Source organism: Nymphalis io, chromosome 30 (assembly GCF_905147045.1).
Source record: "Nymphalis io chromosome 30, ilAglIoxx1.1, whole genome shotgun sequence".
Classification (NCBI taxonomy): domain Eukaryota; kingdom Metazoa; phylum Arthropoda; class Insecta; order Lepidoptera; family Nymphalidae; genus Nymphalis; species Nymphalis io.
The window spans coordinates 6,869,004-6,890,478 of NC_065917.1; the positions used below are offsets into that span (position 1 = coordinate 6,869,004).

The 21,475-nt window shown below is 36.1% G+C and overlaps 1 protein-coding gene across 1 annotated transcript in view; it reads left to right on the forward strand.

The window, feature by feature from the left end:
- Positions 1-18,226, forward strand: part of LOC126779996 (igLON family member 5-like) — a 110,119-nt gene extending 91,893 nt beyond the window's left edge. The window contains exons 5-13 of the mRNA XM_050504233.1: positions 3,202-3,291; positions 3,785-3,912; positions 9,843-10,037; positions 12,951-13,092; positions 13,307-13,404; positions 13,977-14,098; positions 14,972-15,152; positions 16,451-16,618; positions 18,014-18,226. Coding sequence (XP_050360190.1) covers positions 3,202-3,291; positions 3,785-3,912; positions 9,843-10,037; positions 12,951-13,092; positions 13,307-13,404; positions 13,977-14,098; positions 14,972-15,152; positions 16,451-16,618; positions 18,014-18,160 — 1,271 coding nt within the window. The 3' untranslated portion in view covers positions 18,161-18,226. The remainder of the gene's footprint in view (positions 1-3,201; positions 3,292-3,784; positions 3,913-9,842; positions 10,038-12,950; positions 13,093-13,306; positions 13,405-13,976; positions 14,099-14,971; positions 15,153-16,450; positions 16,619-18,013) is intronic.
- The last annotated feature ends 3,249 nt before the right edge of the window (positions 18,227-21,475 follow it).

Sequence of the window (21,475 nt, forward strand, 5' to 3'; positions counted from 1 at the left end):
AGCCTATAAAAACAGTTATTATGGCTATTTGCGTGTTACCAAAACCAAATCTATCGTCTTTTTCTATATGTCTGTCTTTTATTTACATTTAACAAATGCAAATGCCTAAATTATTATTCCCGTAGTCTTTATTTCATCAAAATCGGTTGAATCTAGCAAAAGTTGTAACAACTTTGAATTCAGGTACGTATGTTTGTTGGCCACTTTTTTGGGCGTATCTATACAAATAAACGAAATTGATGTGTCTGTCTGTGATTGCAAAATAACATCCTTTTTTTAAGTGTTTTTAGTTATTTACAAGTTAGCTGCTATTTAATTAATATAAATATTTTATGTGTGTAATTCAATAAGCATCATGTACGTTAAAATGGCAGAAAGTGAATTTTTTCGTCACAAAATGAATTACACGCTGGCGAAATCGCGGGATTTGCTAGTTTTAAATGAATATATATCATTTCTACCCAAAAACCACACATCTATCGACAAAGCAAAACTTTTTCACTTCTGTAAAAGCTATTGAAAAGTTCCAAAGATTTTAAAACTGGCCCACTATGAAATCTTTTCATATAGAGATCCGTAATGCATTTGACAATGATATATGAATCGATTGTATTCATGAAAAAACTTCAGTCGTTTGAAGATATTTATTGAGAATACTTCGAGATAACCCGATTCAGTTTAAATTTATTAACATCGGAGTTTTAATACATGAAATTCACGCTTGTCTTCAATAGTATATATTTAAAGCGAGTAAAATTGCGAAACGCAACTGCTTATGTAATATTATTAAATACTAAAACCTTCGAAACGCGCTGCATCTTATGGTATAAATTTTATATATTTAATTGGTTTTTTTTTCAGTAAGGCATTACAAAAAAGTCAATCATTAGTCACATCACAAATCATTTATTAGAAATTGTTACCATCTATACAAATAAACAAAATTGAAGTGTCTATGTATGACATTAAAATAACTGCCTCTTTTGAATATGGCTATATGCGAGTTATCAAAACAATCATCTTTTTTTTGTCTACCGCTTCTGGCTAATAAATTATAATTCATATATTCTATAATTCAAATAAGCACTATGTACGTTGAAATTTTAGATTTATTTATAGAGCTATTCTGTGAGAACAATATCGAAGTACTTGTACCTTTGCAATGAACTCTAATGCCTTTTTTCATAAATATAGTGACTGAATATGTGCTTAAAGTAAATAAATTGAATTGAATTAAGCTCCCCGCGGAATACGATCATGAAATGTCAGAAAGTAACCGACATTAGCTATGCATTATTGAAAGGCATAGAACAAAAGTGGTCGTATATGATGCTCATAATAATATTTTTTTTTTATTTATTTCTTTACAGAAAGTATACAGATTAACATATAACATTTCATTATCAACTAAATTATATGAAGACTGGTGCTTGCAATATAAAAAAATTGTTCTACAAGACACCAGGCCTCCATACCAGTTTAAATGAACAAAAAAAAAAGTAAATGTAAAAAAGTGAGAATTAAGAAATAATAAAAATGGAACAAAAATGATATCCATGTTTTGCGTGAGCGTGTGTGTCTCTGTTTGTGTGGGTGTGTGTGACCAAGTAATATGGTCCACGTACACACACGGGAGTAGAGAGCGGTGGAGACATGACATCATAAGAGAACGTCATGCCGCTTGCCGTCACGGCATACGAGCCGGTCTGACCTCAATGCGCGCAGATGTTTAACATCAAAACGCTTTTAAATATGTATTAACTTATTTTCTTATAAATTATATTGAAGCGAACAATTGAATTATACAAACAGACGGAGTCGGGTGCGCCACCGGAAGTAGTAAATAACGAGAGAAACGGAAGAGGCGGTCGTTAACTAACTTCCGGTTGTATATTGCTTTAAGACATGACTTTTTAATTGGCTAATCTAGAAATACTAGTCTAGATGAAACCCGCAGTTTCGCCTGTTCAATTTAGATTTACAATAATAAACACAAACATTTTAAAAATATATATGAGATGGAACTTTGTCGAAGCATATCAATAGTGACAGTTCTCGAACGAAGGAGCGTTAGCAAAAAAACTTCCCAGCAATAAATATCCGACTCGGATAAAGCCAAAAGGGATTTTAGCGTTTTAAGGGGAATATGAAGATGCGTTTGTTGTTTGTTTGTTTGTATGTATTTATTTAACTACCACAATGTACTTTTTTAAGTTTACCGAAGTCACTGCCTGCACTCATTATTAATCATATTATTAAAATAATTGTGCTATAATAAAATGTCATGAGAAAAATCAACAACGTCTCGCGAGCATTGATCGGTGTTTTCCTTCACCGCCAAGCCCGAGTTTAATAATAAACACAAATTAAGCACATGAAAATTCGGCGATTAAGATTCACGCGTTCTAACCACCGGGCCATCTCGGGTCTTGGTTTGGAGTTTATTCCAACACGTTGCTCCAATGCTTGTGCGGATCTTCGCAAAAGGAGGCCTTAACCCAGCAGTGGGACAATCACATGCTGTTATTACTTTACTTTATAGAAAATACATTTTTGACAAACGAGTTTCCACGTGTTTTCGTCATCAGTGACGTGGGCTCAGGCCCATAGCCTTCCTCTTAACACCGAAGTAATGTCAGAGGATCAAATAGTAAATAAAAAAAGAAAGTGCTTTCCAATGTTCATAACAACTTTTTTTGTTTGAGTATATGTTGTTGATCCTACTGACCTTTACAGCATCACATTGTAGCGAGTAATAGACTCCGCCTTGAAATTTGAGCCGTTTGGGATCCGAGTGACATCCGAGTCCGAGATCGCACCTCGGGCTCAGGACGTAGTCGGTGGGGTGGGAAGCGCTTCTGCACGATGCACTGTACTTTAATGTCACGACCGATTTCGTGACGTCAGTCGCGGTCACCTCGTTACCGCCAGCGGAAACGGTCTATTTGTATGGTGTGTAGTGTTTGCCCTACGAAGGGAGCGTTTGCAATTGTTATCCTATCGTATCTGAATTTTATTTGACTATATATACTCGGTAGTGAATCTAGACAGCGCGTTCCAGGAATGTGATAAATTCAATCAACGCCATCTATCGCCACCGAGTAGTAACATGGCGTATGTCTATGTATGGCGTATTATACTCTTCCTAAGTCTGCATATTTATATTGGTAGGTGTGAATTAATTGACTTTTCTACTTACAGACGATGGTCCCAGGTTCCTGTCCCGGGGGCATTCATTCAGAACAGTGGTAGGAGACACGCTGTTATTACCTTGCCAAGTCCAGAACTTAGGTAAGATGTCTGAATTAAAAAATAACAACATTAGAAACCTGGATTCGTTTTAATACTACTTTAGGCTTAGCTGGCCTTTCTACCACCACTCATCAAATATACGAAACTTTGTGTTCTGGTCCAAGGGGAGTGATTAATAAAAGGCACAAGGAAATTACGGCCTCACTTATAAACGTTATTTAGAGGCTGAATAAAGGGAGAAGTCAAACATTGAATTCTCCCTTTCTATCATCATTGATTTGACATAAGAAAGAAGAAGACACAGCATTGTTTCACTAACCACCCCCTTAACAAAATTTATAAAGGTAAAGTTAAGATTAGCCAATAGTTTCCATGGTCAGCAAGCCTGTTGAGTGAACAATTCTCAGGTGCTACCACCTGTTGGCACACTTTCCTGCCTGTCTTTCTACGTTCCATAATAATACAAATTGAAAAATAATATTTAATTAATACTTATCAATAGCAAAGCCTAATTCTGCTTTGGCTGTTTCAGGGTCACTAGTACTGCTATGGAGGCGAGGTCCTGCCGTCCTGACAGCTGCAAGCCTTATGGTGACGAGAGATGAAAGATTTCGCCTTGTTGACGGCTATAATCTTCAAATAACAGACGTTGGACCACAGGTAAGATGGCACTTATTGTAAGGTCACTTTTTCCGGTCGTGTCCACGTTTCGTTTTTTATACGACGACGACGAGCATATGGGCCACCTGATGGCAAGTGATCACCAACGCCCATAGAAATTGGAATTGTAAGAAATGTTAACCATCGCTTACTTCGCCAATGCGCCACCAACATTGGGAACTAAGATGTTGTGTCCCTTGTGCCTGTAATAACACTGGCTTACTCACCCTTCAAACCGGAACACAACAATATCGAGTACTGCCGTTTTGCGGTAGAATTTCTGATAAATGGGTGATACCGACCCAGACGAGCTTGCACAAAGCCCTACCACCAGTACCTTCCCATCGGATTATGAGAGTTAAGAAATAGAGTAACCTGTGTTAGCGGACGCACTTGTGCCGTACAATATCTTGCACAATTGCCTAATCTCTCTTGAGATTGGCCACCGTGCCCGAAATCGTGCACTTTATTTATAATAGAAGATTGTGCAACTTAATTATTTATTATTTCCAAAATTCCGATAACAACTTAATATGTTTTTTTAATATTTCTATCAAGTTTTACTTATAATCTTAAAAGCTCTTAAATATCCAACTTCAATGAACGAAGATCCTTAACTTAAATCGCCACGCCCGATTCATTGCGGCTCAGAATATTTAACGAAATATGAAAAACTTTGTTGCGAATAAAAAATAAAACAATTAAAAAAGTCATTATTTCTTTTGGTAAAATTATAAACAGTCTGTGAGTCAAGTATTCTGACAAACATTTTGAAATATCAAACTGTATTATAACAAAAAACGCTTATTACTCGAAATCGTTCACATAAAATATTCATAATTTTAACCCCTATGTTACGCGTAAATGTTGCCATCATAAAAAATAACGAGAGTACCTTTTTTATAATGCAATTATCATATATTTCTACCCCATTTTTTTGTTTTGTATTTTTACGGCTGGCAATGTAACGTAATGAGCCGTAATAAATGGCGACATTGTGGTAATGTTTCGCTAACCACTCTGAGCCAATATGTATGGGCAACTGATATGCCAATAATTAATTATCTGGTTGCTGTTGTTATTTCTATTCCGAAAAATTAAATATAAATAGTCTTTTTTTATTTGTAAACAAATGTGTACGTAAATTTAAGTTGTTATAACTTTTGATAGACTAAATGGATTTTGATAAAATAAAGACTAAACGATACTTTCGTAAATAATCCTATTATTTACTTTATAATTGTGTATAGTGTAAGTCTATTATTTACCCGTTTTAAATAATACCCATGACAGACAGACAATTAAAAATATAAATACTTAAAAAGCACTTATATACAATCATCGACAATTCAATTTAATTTCCACAGATGTCGTGGTTGCCGTGGTCGGTAGATACTTGCCTTTCACGCCGAAGATTGTGTGTTCGATTCCCACCCAGGACAGACATTTGTGTGCATGAACATGTCTGTTTGTCCTGAGTCTGGGTGTAATTATCTATATAAGTATGTATTTACAAAAGAAAAGTTGTATATGTAGTATATCAGTTATCTGGTTTCCATAGCACAAGCTTTGTACAAGCTTAATTTGGGATCAGATGGCCGTGTGTGAAACATGTCCCAGGATATTATTATTATTAAAGATTATACATAGCTTAAAAATCATAGATAATTTATTTTCCCATTTATAATTATTATTATTAATCGTATTACAGGCGGAATCTATCGGTTGTAAGAAATGTTTTGTCGAACGATTTCATTTTAAATGATTGTAATAAAAATAATAAGGTCTCTATCAGTTAATTGAATCGTAAGATCTGTGGAATGACGACATTAAATAATCGCAACGATTACATTTTTAGTAGAAAGAAAGATATTTAATTTTTAGGGTTCCGTACCTGAAATTGAAAAACGGAAGCCTTATAGGCTATTATGACTTCGTTCTCGGTCTTTCAAGACGCCTTATCTCAGGAAAGTGTGTCGGTATTGAGTCGAAATTAATATTAAATATTCAAGTCTGTAATTCCTTGGAGAAGTGAAGTTGAACTTCTAAGTGAACGCAATCACTTAGAAGTTTATGCCGCATGTATTGATACTCGCAAGGGAATCGAAACCTATAGGGCACTTCCCGCTGATTTAGAATCATGAAATTCGGTAAGAAACAGTCATGTAGCATAAAGGAAAAATTCCAAAAACTAAATTTGTAGTTGCATTAATAATAAAAAAAAAATATGAACTAATTACATACAAGATTGTACATAACCCTTAGTGGGCGAGTCTAAACGCCATAACGCATCCGGCGTTTTTTATTATTTACAATTTTAGATGCTCAAATCTACGCATATACAGTTTTACATATATAAGTAGGCAAAGAAATACAGTTCAATAGCTATTTGAACTTTGTCAACCGTTTTTTTTATAGCTATTAACAAGCTTAAGTGTTATTATCAATGTAATAATCGAATTTAGTTTTTTTTATAAAATAGTTATATCCCTTATGCCTGTAATTACACTGGCTCACTCACCCTTCAAACCGGAACACAACAATACCAAGTACTGCTGTTTTGCGGTAGAACATCTGATTAGTGGGTGGTACCTACCTAAACGAGCTTGCAAAACCCTACCACCAGTACAGATCGCTAAGCGAACACTAGTTTTGATAAATTTTATATTTTGCAGCCTCTTTTAAAAATCCAAATTTGAACATTTGAACACTTTCAACAAGATCACGCCAATAATGAGTTATTTACTTTACTTTGTTGTCCACAAACAAAATGGCGGTTTTTAAATTAGCGCGTCCCTTTTTTTCCAACATCGCTGTTGCAATAATCTCCGAAGTTAATACAAAGGAATAACTGACTGACATAATATCAAAGCACATCTCAAACTACTGGGGTTAGCACCATGAAAATTTGCATACGGGTTCCTTTCACACAGAAGATTAGCGCTAAGGAATGATTTTTGAAAATTTAGCCTCAATTTATAAATTAACTAAGGTTGTGATTAAGCGGTTGAAACTTTGTATGAAAATCCTTTTGTACAGTAGTTATTTTTAATTTTTATTCGTATATGTTTAAGGCTTTAATGTAAATAACACTTATAAATATATATGAAGAATATTTTTTTTATTTAATATTATTATACAAGAAGCGCTTCGCAGTTTCAACTGCTAAATTTAGACAATTGACATGACAAGCGTGAATATCGTGTTATCTTATTTATATAGCCAAAGGAGCGTCTTATTCAGCGGTTGAATTTTATATCTAAAGGGAGTTTTCCATTCTTATTTTTATCTACAATATATTCCAATCACGAAGATCATTTTAAAAGTGCAATACAGCGTTATCTGAATCAGCATCGATTGGGTATCGCGCTGTTTGTGCAGATACTTGCCGCAGCGAAGCTATTGACAATACGACTACAAAAGGTTTCATGCGTCCTTGGTGTTTTTGTTTCAAATCAGTTGTCTGGAATTTTTCCGTCGAGAAAGCAGCTACGAGTAAGGAAATTGGTAGCGATACACTTCCGAGTCCCGCATCACCTAAAGCTCTATCAATCTCAATGAGACAACAAGAGTGTGGGAATAAATAACGCATTTATATTGGCTCATACACTTGTACACTACTATATATTCTGCAATTGGCTAGCCTAATAAAAAAAGTTAATAAATAAAATTGCTTATATATTCTAAAAGTTATTGGAAAGTATTAAATAATTATTTTTATTTTATTTTTATTTATATTTGGGAAACATACAGTGTGTTAACATATAATTAAGGAATAAAAAGGTTATAATAACATAGAATTAAGGAATTATTACTAAATCATAAACCAATAAAGTTTCCACTTAAAAATAGTACAAATGTTAGAGTATGCATGTAAAAAAGACAACAGAAAGAGACAAAAATACAATGCAATCTACGAGTACAATCAAATCGACTAATTACAAAGTTAAAAAAAAAAAAATCAAGAAGTTAAATTACAATAATATTAATGAACATAAATATAAACAATGTCATTAAAAATATTTAAATTTGATTTCAACAATTAAAATAACATCATAAATCATCAATTTATGGCAAGTAATTGATTCAATATACATATACATTATTAATTTACAAAAAAATATTAATTTTATTAATTATTTATTAAACAAGTATTCTTTCAATAATTTTCTTATTTTATTAACATTCTCTGTTGTAAAAAAATCAATTTCGCTAAATCGTTTATTGTAATCGGTGCAGGCTCTGTATACAAATATATTATAATTATGTATCAAGCTACTAATATTTAATTTATAGTAGGCTCCGTTTTGATTGCTTGAAACTCTTAAGTTTTGTAGGTGGAACGCTGTCTGTAAATCGTAGAAAGGTATTCACGACACAAGCTTGCTTAGTGTGGATGCCCCCGGAAATACAATAACGATATCGTTTCAGCATACAAACCAGCTATTGCATCAAGAGTGTAATATCTTTACTTATATTTTTAAAATAAACTATTTTGTTTTTTTAAAAGATATTTTTGATGTTTAATTTAATTTTAAAATATTTAATTCACTGTGACAATATTTAAAATAAAATTAGTTAGAATTAATACCATTATTCTAGATCAAATACCACCACAAGTACCACCCACTCATCAGATATTTACCGCAAAACAGCAATACTTGATATTGTTGTGTTCCGGTTTGAAGGATGAGTGAGCTAGTGTAATTACAGGCACAAGGGACATAAAATCTTAGTTCCCAAGGTTGGTGGCGCATTGGCTATGTAAGCGATGGTTGACATTTCTTACAATGCCAATGTCTAAGGGGGTTTGGTGACCAATTACCATCAGGTGGCCCATATGCTCGTCCACCTTCCTATTCTATAAAAAAAAAATAAGTAAAACTTAATTCCATTTGATTTCTGTTAGCAGCGCCATCTTTGAACAGACTATGTTAAAATAATCTTTGTTTATATAATTTGTGTGAAATAAATCATCTCGAGTTATATGGAATTCAATAAAATAATTATTTTAATTATTAAACTATATTTCAAGAATTATTTAGCAGTATTTCAATTTGTCTGTTTTAATAGAAGCTGTTAGTTGCTAATAATGAAAAAATATCGTAAAGAACTTTATTGATGGAGGGGCGCACAACTTTTATTTTTTTTAAATACCTATTGCATTTTAATTATCATAAATAAAGAGCCGTGATGGCCCAGTGGTAAGAACGCGTGAATCTTAACCGATGATCGTGGGTTCAAACCCGGGCAAGCACCACTGAATTTTCATGTGCTTAATTTGTGATTATAATTCATCTGCATGTGTCTAATTTCACTGAAACTCTGCCACATGTGTATTCCACCAACCCGAATTGGAGCAGCGTGGTGGAATAAGCTCCAAACCTTCTCCACAAAAATGGGAGAGGAGGCCTTTAGCCTAGCAGTGGGACATTCACAGGCTGTTACGGTATCATAAACATAGGTAGCCACCGAGTTTCATGTCGGTTCTTCTCAATAGCATCTACATTTCAAACTGGTGGTAATTTGATCCGTCTGATGGAAATTTAGCACATTTAAGTAGGTGTCACACACTCATCACATAATTAACTGCCAAACAGCAATGATTAGTACTGTTGTGTTCCGGCTTGAAGAGTGAGTGAGCCAGTATAACTACAGGCACAAAGGACATAACATCTTAGGTTGATACATTGATGATTTAAAGAATGGGTACTATTTCTTACAGCACCAATGTATATGAAGATGGTGACCGTTTACCATTAGGTGGCCCATCAGCAAATTCGCCTTCTATTTATATATCTATTTTTTAGAAAAAACTTAAAAAATGACGATAGACTATTTGAATTTAAAATATATTTTTATTTTTCCGAAACAATTTTAGCCGCCGTTTACGTTATCAATGAAAACTATATAAACATTAATATATACAGGATGCTGGTGACTACGTCTGTCAGATATCAGACCGCGTGGCACGGGACCAAGTGCACACAGTGGAGGTTCTGGTACCTCCAAGCGTTCGAGCCTCACCGGAGTCCAGGCATGCGGCTGCCAGACGAGGTGGCGCTGCTGTGCTGGAATGTCGAGCGTCAGGGAACCCGGTACCGTCAGTGACCTGGCATAAGTTGGTGAGTAAAGTGACAGCCTGTTATTTCCCGCTGCTGGACTAAGATCCCCTCTCTTTTGAGCAGAAGCTTCTGAAGAATAGAAAGACGAGGAACTCAATGGCATATCTGAGAACGGACTGCTCTGCTGACTTCTCACCCGGTGGAATATCAGGTTGTGGTTCAGGCTCCTCTTGGCTCTTCGGATCACAGCCTTATTTCTACCAGAGTGCCACAGGCCAAGCTGCCGCCACTAGCGGTATGCAAACGTCGCGTTTGGCACTATAAGTCGGCGGATTGGGACGGTATGCGCGATTACTATGCGTCGGTCCCTTGGAAGGAACGTTGCTTCAGTGGGAATGACCCGACAGCTAGTGCCGCTGCTGTTGCTGGCGAGATCATGCTGGGAATGGAATACTACATTCCTAGCTCAGATCTCGTCAGTAGGAGTACGCGTAACCGTTGGTTCACTCGTGAATGTGCCGATGCTGTATCAGCTAAGCAGGCGGCATATCGCAAGTGGATCAACGGCTGCATTAGCGGGGCATCTAACATTGACTCACTGAAAGCAAACTATAATAAAAATTCCAAGTCCTGTAGAAAGGCATACACGAGAGCGGATGCACAGCGCATTGTACAGATTGGTCATGACCTTGTTTCGCATCCTAGGGGCTCCCGTAGCTTCTGGCGTCTGACCAAGTCTGTGCAAAACAATTTCTGCCAACCTTCGCTGCCACCGCTCAGAAATCCGGACGGATCGCTAGCTCACAGTCCGCAAGAGCAAGCTGATCTCCTGGCTAAACTCTTTGCCGACAATTGCGTCATCGATGATTGTAGTGCACTGCCACCTACAATACCTGCATGTGGCCATACGATGCCTGACATTAAAATCAGGCAACGTGATGTGCGTGCGGAGCTGCAATCACTTGATGTACGGAAAGCTAGCGGTCCCGATGGAATACCAGCCATAGTGCTGAAGAAGTGCGCAGCGGAGCTGTCTCCTGTGTTAACGCGCCTGTTCCAACTTTCTCTCTCTTCGGGAAGTGTGCCGGAGGCTTGGAGAAGAGCTAATGTGCAAGCGGTTCCCAAAAAAGGGGATCGGTCTGACCCGGCAAATTATCGGCCAATAGCTATCACCTCAGTACTTTGTAAGGTGATGGAACGGATTTTAAACAACCAACTGATCCATTACCTAGAAGATCACTGTCTAATTAATGATCGTCAGTACGGGTTTCGACCAAAACGGTCCACAGGTGATCTTCTAGCGTACGTAACACACCTCTGGGGTGAAGCTATCGACAAGCATGGAGAATCGTTGGCTGTCAGCCTCGATATCTCCAAGGCTTTCGACAGGGTCTGGCACAGAAGTTTTCTCTCCAAGCTACCGGCATATGGTCTGCCTGCTCAGCTATGCACCTGGATTGCCAGCTTCCTACACAAGCGTAGCCTTCGTGTTTTAGTAGATAGTTGCGCTTCACAATTCTATGTAGTGAATGCTGGGGTCCCCCAGGGATCTGTGCTATCTCCCACACTCTTTCTTTTGCATATCAATGATATGCTCTCCCTTGGGAACATACATTGCTATGCAGACGATAGTACAGTGCATGGTGGATACCACGGACGCGCAGTGGCTGGGCGGGCGGAAACTGAGGAGAGGCGGGAGAATCTTGTCATTGAACTCGATAGGACGTTAGAGCTCATCGCCAAATGGGACTCTGATAATCTTGTTGAGTTTAATGCCAAGAAAACACAGGTATGCGCTCTCACGGCGAAAAAGTCAACATTTTCCCCTCTTCCCTCCCTCTGTGGTACTCCGCTGGTGATGCAAAGCAAAATCGCCATGCTGGGGATTGACGTTCGCTGCGACCTTAGTCCAAGGGATTACATCGAGGCTGTTATAAAAACAGCTTCACGGAAACTCGGAGTTCTGAACAAGGTGCGGCGATTTTTCACGCCACAACAACTGTGCTTGCTGTACAAAACACAGGTACGGTCTTGCGTGGAATATTGCTCGCACCTTTGGGATGGCTCCGCTAAGTACCTACTTGAGGCCTTGGACCGGTTGCAGCGACGTGCCGTACGCATTATTGGCGACGTAAAGGTCACAAACACCCTTGAACCTTTACAATTGCGTCGTGAGATAGCAGCACTGAGCGCTTTCTATCGACTGTATCACGGCGAGTGCTCTGAGGAATTATTCTCTCTAATTCCCGCTTCCCCCTTCCTTCTTAAGTCCACGCGAGCTGGTTCTCGATGTCACCGCCTAACTGTGACATCAATTCCATCGCGAACAAAGAAATTTGGCAACTACTTTCTTTGTCGCACTTCCAAAAAATGGAATTCCTTACCAGCTCACGTGTTCCCCTCCTCTTACAACCCGGGTTCCTTCAAACGAGGCGTGAAGAGGCATCTTGCGGGCCGGCAAGGCGAAGGCGGCTAGTGCAGAACGTTTTTCCCGTCTGTACTGGCCGTCGTCGCGTTTGGACTCTACTACCACTTACCATCAGTAGTGGAGTAGAGTCATTTGCCCTCCCGGCGAATATAAAAAAAAAAGACTAGGCTTTTGGCTTTGGCGTTGCGTTACAATATGACGTTTGTGTTATCAAATTTGTTTTAATTTATCATATTTTTCTATTTCATTGAGAATAATGACCGTTATCATCTTTGAAAAGATTAATATAAAATTGAATATAAAAAAAGAAAAGTTTTTCATACCACTTATTTGTTATAACTTGCTGATCGCCATGGAAATATTACTTGCAATTTAAATTGCCGATTCTTATTGTCAAAAAAAGGTACTCTCGAAAGTAAGTAATTACCGGACGAAATATAATATATAGGGCATATTAAACTTTTAGGTATCAGTACGTGTATGTATGTGTGTGTATTTGTTGTTACTGTGTATATGCTGATACATGATACATTTATTTTTTCAAGAACGAGACAAGCACCCGTTTGGGTGAAGGAGCCCAGCTTCAGCTATCCAGACTGGAACGTCAACATAGTGGGAAGTATGCCTGCACGGTGGACAATGGCGTTGGACCACCAATAGTTACAGAGTTCCAGCTGCAAGTGCTATGTAAGTTCACTAAACAGCCACTAAGCAACGCTTATAAGTAAGGCCGTTAGACCCTAATTGGCTTTACTGATTCGTCTCTTTCTGACATAATAAATTTTACATTCGAAAGAAGAAGACAAAGCATTGTTTAACTCATCACTCGCCTTACAATTTTTATATGTAAGGCCGTAAATGGATACGAATTTACAATATGTTTTATATATTTGAATAACAGATCCTCCAGAGATCACCGTGGAGAGATCGTGGGTTCATACTGGGGAAGGCTTCCGGGCTGAGCTGCTGTGTACCGTCCTCGCCGACCCACCAGCTGAGGTAGGTGTATCATAGAAAACATCTGTTCTAATATATGTAGGGATACGTAACTGAAAAACTACTAAAAATATCCATAAAACTTAGACCAAAATATGCAGCACGTTTCGGAGAAGATTTTAGTAAATAATCGCAGGGCTTCTCAGTTTCGTCCATTCTAAATTTAGTCTATTGACGTGACAAGCGTGAGTTTCATGTTCTTGTATCATTACAATATATTCATATATGCCTCGTTTATTATTCATTTTCTTACATTGTTATCAGTTACACCATTCGGTCATATACACAGGATATATCGTGCACAAATGTGTACGCAAACACAGGTGCACTATTCCTTCACTGTCATAATGTAATGAGGAAGCAATCCGACCGTAAAAACTTCAGATGCATGACTAGGAGTTCAAGAACACGGGCCATTACCGGAAAATAAACATAAGCATCACAAAAGTGCAACTTTCTATCAGAAAAGTGACAACCATATTCCTCCGCATACTTCACTCTGTTCGTAATAGCTGTAAAATCTAAGTGTTTTCGATGTTTAAACAAACAAATATAGTTTTGTAACGTTTCTACAGGTTCTCTGGTACCAGAATTCATTTCCGCTGTCCGCATCAGAACGCGTGACGATGTCCGTGCGAGGGAACAACCACACGCTCCTCATTGCCAACGTTCAACCGGAAGACTTCGGCAATTTCACGTAAGTTAACATTTTATTAATATTATAAACGGGATTGCTTGTACGGATAGATGGATCTTTGTTACGGTAAATCTACTGACTTAATACGTGGGTTCAGGTAGCTACCTGACATCAGCCCTCTACCGTCTACTGTGAGCGGACCCTCTAGTGGAAGTTAATATATTTATAGTTCTCTTAATAATACCTTCGCAGTTAATCCGTGGGTGGGTCTTAACATGATGTCATAGTTTTTCTCAATTAATGGGCTATCAAACGCAATATTATTATTCCAAAACGGACTTGCAGATCCTGAGATTAACGCCTTCAAACAACTCGTCAGCTTGATATATATGATATGATGAGCCGGTTGGCGTGGTTGGTAGATACTTGCCTCCCACGCCGAAGGTTGTGAGTTCGATTCCCATCCAGGACAGACATTTGTGTGCATGAACATGTCTGTTTGTCCTGAGTCTGGGTGTAATTATCTATATAAGTATGTATTTACAAAAGAAAAGTAGTATATGTAGTATATCAGTTGTCTGGTTTCCATAGTACGAGCTCTGCTTAGTTTGGGATCAGATGGCCGTGTGTGAATAATGTCCCAGGATATTATTATTATATTAATATGCTGGTGTGGGAGTTGTTCAAAGTTCAGTTGTTCAACTGAACAAACATATCGCAAGTACATTAATCGTAACCGTATGATAATTACATTTTTGTATCATCTTTCAACCCTTTTCTGCTACAGAATCATTTTCATCAATCTAAAAAACAAAACTCTGTCGTCATTAAAAACTAGAAATGATTATTATGTTTAAGATGCTAATTAAACATGAATATGTTATAACGGTACCAGAAAATGTGTTTATATATAAACCTGATATCAAATTCCAGGTGTGTAGCCGACAACAGCCTCGGCCGAGCTCGTCAACACGTGGAAGTATCTGGAAGACCAGGAGCAGCTCGCTTTACTTCCCCCCCTCTTGCCAGATCCAGAACATCGTATACCTTGTCCTTTTCCGTTGACAGCTACCCTCCACTTGACGAATTGAGGCTACTATATAGACAGCTCGCGGTATGTAGCAACACGTAATAAATATTCTATGTAAAAACCTATTTATGAATATCATTAGTATATGGAATATTTTACTTGGGGTCAGGGCTTTGTGGAATTCCATCTGGGTAGAAACCACCTAGTCATTGGATATGCTACAGCTAAACAGCAATATTTAGAATTTTTGTGTTCCGGTTTGAAAGGTGAGTGAGCCAGATATAACAGCTCAGTTCCCAAGGTCGGTGACGCATTGACGATGTAATATTTCTTACAGCGCCATGAATATAGGCGGTGGTGGTTTACCATCAGGTGGCCCTATTGCTCGTCCACTATTAAAGGCGCGCTCTTGAGATTAACTCATTTCAGTCATTAAGCCACTTATGATGCTGATGATCAGTATTAGCCTCACAAGGGTAAATCATTTTCGCCATATTGTAAAAAAACGCAGCGACTTAAATTTATAAAATGAGCAAATTGTAAAACAAAAAAATGCTCTCCAGCTCATACATAGGTAACATTAGGTATGAATAGAAGAAATTAAAAAGTTACAATATCAGCGGAAAATTCTAGTGCAAAACCAAATGCAATGTCCAATCAGTTTCTATCGCATTATAACAGTACAAATAAAAATGATCCTGGATACTAATCAGAATTGATAGTTTATAATCTCAAAGGAACAATAAAATAGACATTCAGTCGTATTGGCTACGGTAGATGATCCAGTAACCCTCGATTTCGATCACCACAAATTACTTCCAAAGCAATTCACCAATAATTGAATTATCTTCGTTTCATACATTATGGTCTCCAACTTGTTTCTGTTCGATTAATACGTAGTCATGATGTTTGTCAATAGATGGCACTAGTAGTACGTTGAGCTGTTTCTGAATCGCGCTGGCCAAAACTGCAGTTAAAATTATAAGGTGTTTTGTTATGTTTTTTTTTATAGAGATATTTATTTCAAGTTGTATTTGATTTCTCGTAGCTGGTCAATACATAAGTAGTAACAATCAATACATAAGTAGTTTATTGTTTTTGATGTGAAACATCTAATGCAGCAGACAGACTATTGGCATGGCGACGCCTCATCACGTCATGCGTCGCCACTATATGATAATATGTAACATCTAATAGCAATTAGAAGTATAACTGTTTTTTAAAAGAATTATATGTATAATAATCATTTTCTTTAAAAAAAACACTTGAATATTTTATTTTGAATTGTGAAACTCTTCTCATAAACTACCCTTTATCAATCTTACAAGTAACTTTATGTAATAAATTTTCTAAGCTGTATTGTAAGCACATTTCTTCCACAGATAAACGAATCGTTCCAACAACCTGGTCGCTGGCACGACGTTGTCATCCCCGCGCCTGAACCCGCGGGCTCCTTGACACACAGGGTGACACACGAGCTCAGAGGGTTGCAGCCGGGGGCGGTGTACGAAGCGATTGTCCAGGCGAAGAATAGATATGGATGGAATGAAGTAAGTTGACTACCAAGTGGCTTATTTTCAGATCCTCTCGATTGGATATTGGTAGACATTCTCATAACACACGCCATCAAATGACTCATATTTCTTATTATTTATACGAAAAATTATTGTAAACGAACTTTCTATTATTTAGTACATTTAAACTTATTAAAGTCGAGATGGCCCAGTGGTAAGAACGCGTGAATCTTAACCGATGAACGTGGGTTCAAACCCGGGCAAGCACCTCTGAATTTACATGTGCTTAATTTCTGTTTATAATTCATCTCGTGCTTTTCGGTGAAGGAAAACATCGTGAGGAAACCTGCATGTGTCTAATTTCATCGAAATTCTGCCACATGTGTATTCTACCAACCCGCACTGGAGCAGCGTGGTGGAATAAGCTCCAAACCTTCTCCTCAAAAAAGGGAGAGGAGGCCTTAGCCCAGCAGTGGGACATTTACAGGCTGTTACTGTACTGTAAACTTATTAAAACATTGCGGGTTAATGTTTATTTTAAGAAAACAACTTGGTCGATGCTTAGTTGCAAGGTACAGATTTGGAGCTTCCAAGACGAGGAAGTCATCGCTCACTAAGTAATCTTCTGTCACTTTTATAACTGTGCAATATTAAAAACTAAGGTCCGGACCCATAAACTGATAACACCCAAGGTCGCTAAGCAGCAATACTAAGTCTTGTTGTGTTCCGGTTTGAAGGGTGAGTGAGCCAGTGTAATTACAAGTACAAGGGACATAACATCTCAGTTCCCTAGGTTGGTGGCGCATTGGCGATGTAAGTAATGATTTGTATTTCGTATCTCGCCAATGTCTATGGGCATTGGTGACCACTTATCATCAGGTGGCCCATTTGCTAGTCCGCCTGTCTACATAATAAAAAAAAATTAAAGCATCAAAACATCGTATCACCTTAGTTTTCACGAGCGAGATATGAAGTGACTTCATACAGAACACCATTACTAACCCCGAGTATGATCTGAATATGTTTTACAAACGAGACCATGTGTGCCGAGTTCCGACAAAAGACAGATACAATTGTGGCGGCGCATTGATTTCAGAGAAAATTTTCACTCATTGTTATATAACATAGCCTGTGAATAACCCACTGCTGGGCTAAGGTCTTTTCTCCTTTTTTGAGGAGAAGGACTTTATTCCTGATAAAATACTCATGTGGCAGAGTTATAGTGAAATTAGACACATACAGGTTTCCTCACGATGTTTTCCTTTACTGAACACGTGATGAAATATAAACGAAAATTGAAATGAAAATTCAGTGGTTCTTGTCCGGAATTGAACCCACGATCATCGGTTAAGATTCACGCGTCCTAACCTTCTATAATATGGTAATTTGTATTTAGTTTATTATATAACAATTATTATTTTATTTTTTCAGGTCAGCGATATATTCCAATTCCACACACTAGGCGGTTCACACTCAGTACACGCAGACGAACTATCGCCGATGTTCTCGTCAGCGGTCACCCATCGAATGACAACGTTTACTGTCGTCCTCGCCTTTTATGTCTACCTACTCGGATGATTGGGGATTCCCAGCCAATTCGAATTTTGACGTTCCAATTTTAACACCAATCTATTTTTCATTTGATTGACGAACAAAACCAAAGTTTATTGTGATAATCATTTTGTTTTTTTTTTTCATTTGTATTATATAGTTTATAGTGGCCAGTGACGGTAAGGTTATGACAGATTTTTGTCATAAAAATACTCATGATCATAAATGTCATAAACAACATTATTAGACTTAATGGCGTCATATTAGCATTCATCTGTCGAAAGTCATTAATTTAAGGATTGTCCCAATTTTATATAAACAATTTCCAAAGTAAGTAATATTATGTATTATGTAATTCGAGAATGGTCTGTCTAGTGGTAAAGTAAATGTATAGAAAACAATATGGGACTTAGGACGTTTTTTAAGTAATATAATCGTTAAACGGTTAGAGGCGTTAGTGTAAACGAATCATTTCCAACATCAATCAAATTACCGTTTTATTACGAAATAAAAACTTTTTTTTTCAATAAGAAAAAAAACAAAACAACGTGCAACACTTGATAATAACCTTTTTAAGTCACAAATGTTAAAATTAAAACGTTACATAAATAACATTTTTATATACATCACGCCCTAAGGTAAATAAATTATATTATTAACTTTCATTATATAATGAAGCAATAAACATTTCACGTACGTCTCGATTCCAATATGATTTAAATTCTCTATTTTTTTATCTTACGTACTTTATTAAATACAGCACATCATGTATCGTGGCTCATGGTGAGCCAAATAAAATGGCCGTACACTTAAGTAACGTCAACAAAATCATTGCACTTTATGCAAATATAGAAATGATTAAATATAAACTACAATTTATATTCTTTACTCAAGGTCTTATTTTCGATTACTTATAATTAACATCAAAATACATTCGTTATAAGCAATCTGTAACGACGCAAATACTTCATTAAATTTTTTTTTTTTTACTTTTAATAGGCCAGCGTTTTACCGTTGACTTGCCTGATGTTAAGCATCGACACGGTCTAAGATGTAGCACGCTTGCCTATAAGAAACCTGTTTACTCTGGATTTGAAGACACCAACATTGTACCTATCGGGAAATACGGACTCAGGCAAAGCATTCCAAATTTTTTATTATTACAAGTATTTAGACGTATAACCAGACGTTGATCTTGAAATATCTAATTTCAAACGGTCTAACGGCTTTGTTTTTGTAATTTTTAATTTGTAGACCCGTTTTTGTTGTCTATTGCGAAATGATTGTACAAAAATCACGGCCTCTCGTTGCTGAATCGTTACTGACAGCTGTCAGTTCGTTGGTCATTACTACTGACTATACGACATTTATATATAAGGCCGATTGTGTATGACAAATAAAAAGATATTTGAATTTCGAAACCGTCAACCCACAACAGAGCCCGGATTTTTCACAAACGTCAAATTAATTCGGTAACAGGAATGTGTAGTCCAGGCAACTATAAGCAGTGTTAGCAACTTTATGGATAGCTATTATCGTTTAAAGGATGTATTTTTGTAATTTTAAGTAAAAATCGTGTCATTTTTTTATATATAGTGTATGATTTATATTTTGATTTGTATCATCCGTAAGGTTAAAAAACAGTTATTAAATGTCCAAATATAAATAAATAATAATTATTTCACAATGTCTCACTGAATTTTAGCTTAATCTACCATTCTGCTCCAATACGAGTTGTCTACACAACTCGTATTGGAGTTACTTAGGGAACATGTAATAAGATTAATGATTACGATATGTAATCATCAATCACGATTACAGCTTAACTTTGATTGATTTTGAAGATGGCGGAGATATTCTATGGTACTGATTTGACTCACTCAATTACTTTACTTTTTGATTACTTTTGTCATACTGTATTCCTTATTAATGATTACATATATATAGCATTTTTCCTAAGTCTGCGTCTGATATGTTCTGGCAAATGTTTGATACACCACCGGATATTAAAATATCGTATTTGTACCATTATACAATACGGTTGTCATTTATATAGTATGTACGCTATAATTAATAATTACGAGTCGTTTTGTATTCCACATTCATTGTCACAGCTTTTAAATTTACTCTAATGGCCAATGGCCAAACATTTAGTGCGTTTACGTGGATTTCGATTTAACATTTTAAAAAAACAACATACTAGTATGAAAAAAATCAAAATTGACAGCTTAGTATTGAAATTAAGATTTGGTCATTGTATTCAATCACATAAGTCAGTTGTCTCTTAAGCGGATGAAAAATATATTTATCCATAAACAAAATTAACAAAAATTAATTAATTTAAGGATATACTTTAATTACTTCGACTGATTAATGAATCGCCTAATTTACAAGCACAACACCATACGTAGGTTAGTAGCTATATTTTCTAATGCTGTATATAAAACATAATTTAGGGACTTGTGAAAGATTAAAAAAATAAATAAAAAATACAACATTCGTAAAATAAATTTTATTAATGTAAGTTAAAGATTTCTTTGCCTATTTATTAACTCGCAAATAACTATAAGAAAAAAATACTTCTATTATTTTTAACACACTGTAATAACTAATAACTAACTCTCATAAATATTGGAGTAATCTTATGTAAATCTAATGCTTTAGTGACAGAGGCAATTAAGTGACATCTTTCATGAGTTCCATCCCTTTAAAAATTAATTACGTAAGAATATTGCTTAAAAATATCTTTTTCATATATTTATTTATAATATGTCACATCCATATAAATGAATTTATTAATAATTACATAGTAATATTTAATATTAAGCAATAAAATGTGTTAGTGATAATGCTATTTAGAATAAAATATAGTTATTTTTATTTTATCCTTTTTATAATCAAATTGTAAATTATAATTAAGTGCAATATTAATTCTAGCATGAAATCGGAAGCAATATACAAACACATCACTAATTTATCGATAAATTTTAAGATGCATTTTTTTTTTAATTTTATCAATGATGCGACAAATGCATTTTGTAATCGATTTTTAATGGCAATTACAAATCAATGAAAAAACATACTTATTCAAAAAAGCAGCTTTTACTTAATATCTGTAGTAAGACGAAAAAAAATGTAATGTATAATCGTTTGTCAGCAGCACTAAAATTGAGTAAAAAATTTAAGCTCAATCGATCGTATGAGAGCGTCTTAGAAGTCAATTGCAATTTGACGCACGCGTAACAGATGACGCTAAATAAGCATATAATAAAAAATACAAGCTGCTATAATTATTACCAGAGGTAACATTAAATTATTTAAAACATTATTTTATTACCATAA